The sequence below is a fragment of the Carassius gibelio genome, chromosome A9 (assembly GCF_023724105.1).
Source record: "Carassius gibelio isolate Cgi1373 ecotype wild population from Czech Republic chromosome A9, carGib1.2-hapl.c, whole genome shotgun sequence".
NCBI lineage: Eukaryota > Metazoa > Chordata > Actinopteri > Cypriniformes > Cyprinidae > Carassius > Carassius gibelio.
In genome coordinates this window covers 24,677,648-24,685,158 of record NC_068379.1, presented here as the reverse complement: position 1 = coordinate 24,685,158, position 7,511 = coordinate 24,677,648, and the positions used below count along the sequence as shown (strand labels likewise).

Here is a 7,511-nt window from a genome sequence, read left to right as displayed (position 1 = left end):
TCATAATATGAGGTTCTCTCCAGAGATGTTTTGCCACATTTCTTCAGTTAAGGATTGCTGCGTATAGTGTTATTTGCCTGAACTTCTTCAAGTGAGTCGCGGGACAAACCGAAAATCCAGTCATGGGCGTAGGTTTAAGGGGGGACGCTACTAGTCCCTATCAATATTTTGAGATGACTAATTTGTCTCCACCAATATTTAGCAAGCTCCTTTGAACTGCTATTTGTATCTTTGCACTGCTATTTGTATCTTTGCACTGCTATTTGTATCTTTGCACTGCTATTTGTATCTTTGCACTGCTATTTGTATCTTTGAACTGCTATTTGGATCGATTCTAATGGCCAGGACGACGACAGTACAAGAAACGCTGTAATTTGATTGGCGCCGGGGTATCTGACAGGCTACACGCGCGGGCCGGGACTACTTTTGAGCTTGCACTAGCAGCGAGCGGGTTGTGTGTGTGTGTGTGTGTATATATGTGTGTGCGCGCGCATGTTGACAACTGCCGACGGTAAGGGGAAGTCGTGGCCTAATGGTTAGAGGGTTGGACTCCCAATCGAAGGGTTGTGGGTTCTAGTCTCGGGCCGGACGGAATTGTGGGTGGGGGTAGTGCATGAACAGCTCTTTCTCCACCTTCAATACCACGACTTAGGTGCCCTTGAGCAAGGCATCGAACCCCCAACTGCTCCCCGGGCGCCGCAGCATAAATGGCTGCCCACTGCTCCGCGTGTGTGCTCACAGTGTGTGTGTGTGTTCACTGCTCTGTGTGTGTGCATTTCGGATGGGTTAAATGCAGAGCACAAATTCTGAGTATGGGTCACCATACTTGGCTGAATGTCACTTCACTTCAAGTTACCAGGGCTGTCTCTGTGCCACATACAAAGGCCAGTAAAAACAGTTTCCCGGGATGTCCCCACCAAAGCTACAACTAATGGCTGTTGATGACTATTTGAATTGAATTCTGCCAAAGTGGGCGCTTTATGTGTTCGTTAAATGCGTAATGTTATGTGAGTCTGCTCGTCTGAAAATAATATATGAAAAACAAAATAATTTCACAAAAATATTAGGATATAGTTTATATTTAATTAGTAGCCTATTTTTTAATTAATGTAAAAAAATATATATTTGTAAAACTGAAAGTTTATTTATTTGTTTTTATTCAGCATATGGCGGGCCGCATTTGAATTCGTGACGGGCCACATGAGAACCGTTTAGAGGATTACTTGGATCCGTACCCGGTTTGTTAACGGAGATAATTAACCCTTCTTCCCAAACCCTGTTATAATACTCCAGAATTACACTCAATGATTCATTACTCGTCTTGGCCTGGAGTTGAAGTTGAAGTGTTGTTCAAAGCTGGCTTTAGCTCCGGAAATGAAAACGATCTGTATCTCTCTTTATTTCTGCTCTGCACTGATGCTCTATTAACAGCTTCTCTCTCATATACTTGCTTTCCTTCGTCTGGTGATCTGAGATATGAACATTTCTCCGTTGTGTTTATCAGTGTTTGTGCTTATGCTTTGCCAAACTGAAAGTAAACACAGCTGGGTTTGGAGCGTGTTTGACGTCATCGTTGTGCGACGCTCGCGGCCGCGCGCTTGAATGCGGAAGAGGAAAACGCTTCCCTTCGCGCTTCCGGGTTCCGCCTCGCGCACAAACGGACGGACTGATCATTCGTACTGGGAGCTCTCCGGCGCTTTAACGCACTCGAGATGGCCTCTCGGTTACCGGCATGCGTTGTGGATTGTGGCACAGGGTGAGTAAACCAGTCTACTTGTCGCTCTGCGCAGAAACCGGCGCGATGCGTGCGCGCACCCGCACTCCTGTAAAAAAGCCGTTCTCGTGCTGAAGGTTCGCTCTCCGTTCGTCCGTCCGCGCATCGGTGTCTGTGCTGCGGGGATCAGCGGAGACGCTCCTGAAACCCGCGAGCTCGCGCTGAGTGACGGGTGACGCGCAGCTCACAGGAGCGCGCAGTGGCGGGACGCGCTGATTTAAAGCTCTTTTAGGGTTTAATGTGCAGCGGATTGCATGACACGATTATACTACTGGGAAAAATAAACACTTAAAGAGCTTGAAGAGGGGGGAAATGATTGAATCAGTTCTCTTTACTTGTGCGCACGCGCACATCTGCTTCCTCTTCCTGCACTTCCGTGTTCTCGCCGCGGCCTTATATGGGCAAACAGAAAACACCACTTTAATATCCAGAAGCTCTATTAAACATCCTGCTGCTCACTGATGAGGAATAAACACATGTCTACTCTGTAAAAAAACCCAAATCCGTCATTTTATAGCCGCTACTTTTATAAGATGTGTGTGAGGTTTTATTTCTAACCGTCATTTGTTCTGTTTTGATTTGTGTAGAATTAAACTGGTGGCTGTTTGTGTGTGTGTGTGTGTGTGATTGATGAGTGTGTGTGTGTGAGTGATGAGTGTGTTTCAGAGAGTGTGTGTGTGTGTGTGTGTGTGTGTGTGTGTGTGAGAGTGATGAGAGTGAGTGTGTGTTTATGATGGATGTGTGTGTATGATGACGAGTTTGTGTATATCTGTGAGTGTGTGATGAGTCCGTGTGTGTGTGTGTGTGTGTGAGTGTTCAGACTCCACAAGTGTGCTAAATATGTTAACTTCCGTTTTGAGTTTTAAATAAATACTTTCTTAACTGCAGAGGATCTTGTGGTGGTTTATGGCAGTGTAATTCTCGTTCTGAAAACGAGATCCTTCAGGAACTGAGTGTTTTTTTTTTTAAAGAAATAAATGTGTCTGAACACAGAATGAAAAGCTCCTGATGAAGAAGGGTTTGGTTTGTTCTGATGCTCTGGGTCTGCAGTGTGTCTTCATCAGATCTGACCAGTTATGTGTGTGTGTGTGTGTGTGTGTGTTCCAGATACACCAAACTGGGATACGCAGGAAACACGGAGCCGCAGTTCATCGTTCCCTCATGTGAGTGTGTCTCTGTCCTCACGCCTCTAGTGTGCTTGATGTGTGTAGTGTACGTCTGTAGTGTGCTTGATGTCTGTAGTGTACTTGATGGCTGTAGTTTGCTTGATGTGTGTAGTGCACGTCTGTAGTGTGCTTGATGTGTGTAGTGCACGTCTGTAGTGTGCTTGATGTCTGTAGTGTACTTGATGGCTGTAGTGTGTAGTGGATGTCTGTACTGTGCTTGATGTCACTTGTATATCATTGCTCTTTTTGTTGTTTTTGATTGCTTCCACTGTCCTCATCTGTAAGTCTCTTTGGATAAAAGCGTCCGCTAAATGAATAAATGTAATGCATTGTGTGTGAGTGATCATGAATGATTGATGGATCACTTTCCTAAACATGTAAGATCATCTCCTCATAGCTCTTCTTCTGCTGCTGTATTCTCTTACGTCAGCGCTCAGTTCTCGTTTGGAGTCTGTGCGTGTTTACTTCCTCTCTTCATGTTTGACAGACAGCACTCATCAGTCTGATCATCCCTCACTTCCCATCATCCCTTTCTCCTGCAGGTATTGCCATCAAAGAGTCGGCGAAGGTGGGCGATCAGGCCCAGAGGAGGATGATGAAGGGCGTGGATGACCTGGACTTCTTCATCGGAGACGAAGCCATTGATAAACCCAACTACGCCACTAAAGTGAGTGAAGCATCAGTGCTGCTCCAGCGGGATGCTGGGAAATAACCCTTCTGTGTGGGTAGTTAGGTACTCTGCTTCTGCTGTCAGGTGTGTGTGTGTGTGTGTGTGTGTGTGTGTGTGTGTGTGTGTGTGGTCTTAACAGTGTTCATCACTAAAGGCTCAAATGACAAGCTGGGATCAAAATGAATGCCCAGATTTTTTTATTTACTTTGAAACTCCAGAGCCACACCATCAACAAACAAAGGTAAAGATCCAGCATTACGCTGTTTATGGGGAACTACTGTTCTGGAACTATTCAGACACAACACATTCAGACATCCACAACTTAATCTCAGAGAGACATTGTCAGAGATTGGAAATATTCACGGATTAGACTCAATGTAAATCTGCGTATCGCCAGCATAAAAATGGCAGTTCAGTTCAAGAGATCTTAACAAAGGACCAAAAACCTATAAATCCTGAAAAGCAAGGGACCAAGTATTGAGCCCTGAGGGACACCAGTACTAACAGGACTAACCTCAGATCTGTGACCATCCATAAACACAAAACAACTACGATCAGTTTGATAGGATCTGAACCAATCCAGAGCAATCTCCTTCACCCCAAAAACTAAGTATCGTATGGTGGACACTATCAAAAGCTGCACTTCGGTCCAGAAGGATAAAGATTCACACAGATCCAGCGTCAGATGCTATTAACAAGTCATTAGTAACTGACCAAGGGCTGTCTCAGTACTGTGAAGTTTCTGAAAAACCAGACAAGTGAGTTTTCAAAAGAGATTTAAACTGATAAAGATGGAGCAGCTGTGAGGGTCTGGTGCCCTTCACCTGATCTTAAATCTCTGGGAGGATTGTAAGGATGCAGCGGTTCTGATAGGTAACCCGGGTGAGATTCTGTAAACATTTATAAACAAATAAAATCATTTTGTAATTTATCCTGCCGAGTTTAGCTCCGAGCTTAATCAAACAAAGCCAAATGTGATTTTCTAATGACCCTGAAAACACAATCCCATTCAAGACAAAAGGCACCACAGAAATTGGACGGTATTTCTTCAGAAGAGACATGTCTAAGGAAGGCTTCTTGAGCAAAGGAGTAATAGAGGCCAATTTCAAGCACACAGGAACAGAACCATTCTGTTGCCAGCAGACTCCATTAACGGTTTAGAATAATGTGGGTGAATTACATCAGGACAGAACAGGGTTTTGAGGGAGTTAAACACCTTTCAGATTTAGGTTTTGGTCTAAAACCATTTAAAAAGTCCATCTGTACAGTAATTAGCATCTCAAAATGTTGGTCGACATTCAGATCAGAAAGTGAAGTGTCCAAGGACAACTGTGTGCTCAGTTCATTAAAACGCTTGTTAAAAACCGTTTGGAAGAGAGAGGAATAAGACAGAGACAGCTTAACAACATCACATGGAGAAAGTATATTTGGCAGTGAGCAAGAGAATCAAATAGACTTGTGGTCAGAGATAATTGCATCAGAAAGCTCAAGCTCAGAAACAGAAAGCCTATAAGTGAGCACTAGAGCTAAAGTGTGGGATAAAAGATTAAAAGATTCCATAAGACTTAAAAACTTAAGTTTGATGGGCAACAAACATGTACATCACAGTCGCCAACTAATATCAAACGGTCCATTTTGTACTGACATACCTCATTAACTTAATACAACACCTCCTACAGAACAGGGCCGTTCCACTCAGAACTTACTTGCTGAGCTTCAAAACTGGAAAAAATAACTTTTGCAACAATTATCAGACAGCAAGATAATTTTTTATTTTAAACTAGACCAATAGAAAATCTTTGAAAAAAGTTTGGAAAAAGGACTTCAATCTCCTACCTGAGTCCAAGATTCAGTGATAAACATGAAAAGAGAAAAATCTTTCAGCAAGAAGGTAATCCACAGCACCATCACTTAACATCTGGAGAAGACACGAGCTGGAACAGATGTTTTTAACTGTGGATTAGCATTGAGCAAGTGATGTCATGTTAACTTTCTCAAATCTGATGGAGAAACTAACTCCTCAAAATCTGTCATGATCTGAGGAGGAGCACATTTTCATTTTTGGGTGAACTGTTCCTTTATTCAGTCTGACACAGTCTGATTACCTGCATGATGATCTCCGTGATCTCTGAGCGTGTGTGTGTGTGTCTCCGCAGTGGCCCATCCGGCACGGGATCGTGGAGGACTGGGATCTGATGGAGAGGTTTATGGAGCAGGTGATCTTCAAGTATCTGAGAGCCGAACCTGAGGACCATTACTTCCTGCTGGTGAGGAAACGCTTATCTAAATGCTTACATGGTCTTATATTTAACGTCTGTCCTTCAGCTGAGATCTGAAGTAATGGGTTGAGTGATTACTGCGGTCGACTAACTGTACGCATCACTTCCTGTGACACGTGTCTGTTTCTCTGCTGCAGACCGAACCTCCTCTAAACACTCCAGAGAACCGCGAGTACACGGCCGAGATCATGTTTGAGTCCTTTAACGTGCCGGGGCTGTACATCGCTGTGCAGGTACACACACACACACACACACACACACACACTCTCGCTCTCAGTTCTTGGCTGATCTGTGTGTGTTTGTCAGGCTGTTCTGGCTCTGGCAGCGTCATGGACGTCTCGACAGGTCGGTGAGAGAACCCTCACAGGAACCGTCATCGACAGCGGAGACGGAGTTACTCACGTCATTCCAGTGGTATGTCACACACTCGAACACACCAACACTCTCACACACACACACACACACACACACACTCACACTCACCCTCACACACACTCACTATCTCACTCACACACACACACACACACACACACACACACACACTCTATCACACACACACTCACTCTTACATACACACACACACTCTCACCCTCTCACACACACACACACTCACCCTCTCACAATCACCCTCTTACATTTATCCTCTTGCCCACTCACACTCACCCTTTCTCACACACACATTCACCCTCTCAGACACTCACCCTCACACACTCACTCACACACACACTCACACACATTCACTCTCTCACCCTCTCACACTTACCCCCTTACACACATTTATCCTCTCACCCTCTCTCACACACTCACCCTCTCTCACACACTCACCCTCTCTCACACACTCACCCTCTCACTTACACTCTCTCTCACACACACACTGTAACTCTTACTCTCTCATACACACACTCACACTCACCCTCTCAAACACACTCTCATACTCACCCTCTTACACACATTTACCCTCACTCACCCTCTCACAATCACACTCTCTCTCTCACACTCACACCCTCTTTCTCACACACTCTCAGTCTCTCTCACACACTTACACTCTTTCTCACACTCTCACCCTCTCACTCTCACTCTCATACTCACACTCACTCACTCACACACACACACATTCACCCTCACCCTCTTACACACATTTACCCTCTCTCTCACACACACACACACTCACACACAACCTCTCTTACACACACTCACCCTCTCACACTCACTCACCCTCTCACACACACACTCACTCTTACATACATACACACGCATTCACCCTCTCACTCACCCTCTCAGACACTCACTCTCACTCACCCTCACACTCACCCTCTCACACTCACTCTGTCTCTCTCACCCTCTCACTCTCACTTACACTCTCTCACACATACTGTCACTCTTACTCTCTCATACACACACTCACCCTCTTACACACATTTATCCTCTCACCCTCTCACACTCACACTCACTCACTGTCTCTCTCACACACTCAGACAGATTCACCCTCTCACTCACACTTACACGTACACTCTCTCTCTCTCTCTCTCTCTCACACACACACACACTAACTCTTACTCTTTCATACACACACTCACCCTCTTACACACACTTACCCTCTCGCCCCCTCACCCTCTCACACT

General features: G+C 45.0%; 1 protein-coding gene across 1 annotated transcript in view; it reads left to right on the top strand.

Annotated features, from left to right (window-relative positions):
• Positions 1-1,591: 1,591 nt before the first annotated feature.
• Positions 1,592-7,511, top strand: part of LOC128020040 (actin-related protein 3) — an 11,125-nt gene continuing 5,205 nt past the window's right edge. The window contains exons 1-6 of the mRNA XM_052606571.1: positions 1,592-1,756; positions 2,882-2,937; positions 3,483-3,607; positions 5,767-5,877; positions 6,027-6,122; positions 6,196-6,303. Of these exons, the coding sequence (XP_052462531.1) occupies positions 1,713-1,756; positions 2,882-2,937; positions 3,483-3,607; positions 5,767-5,877; positions 6,027-6,122; positions 6,196-6,303 (540 nt within the window). The 5' untranslated portion in view covers positions 1,592-1,712. The remainder of the gene's footprint in view (positions 1,757-2,881; positions 2,938-3,482; positions 3,608-5,766; positions 5,878-6,026; positions 6,123-6,195; positions 6,304-7,511) is intronic.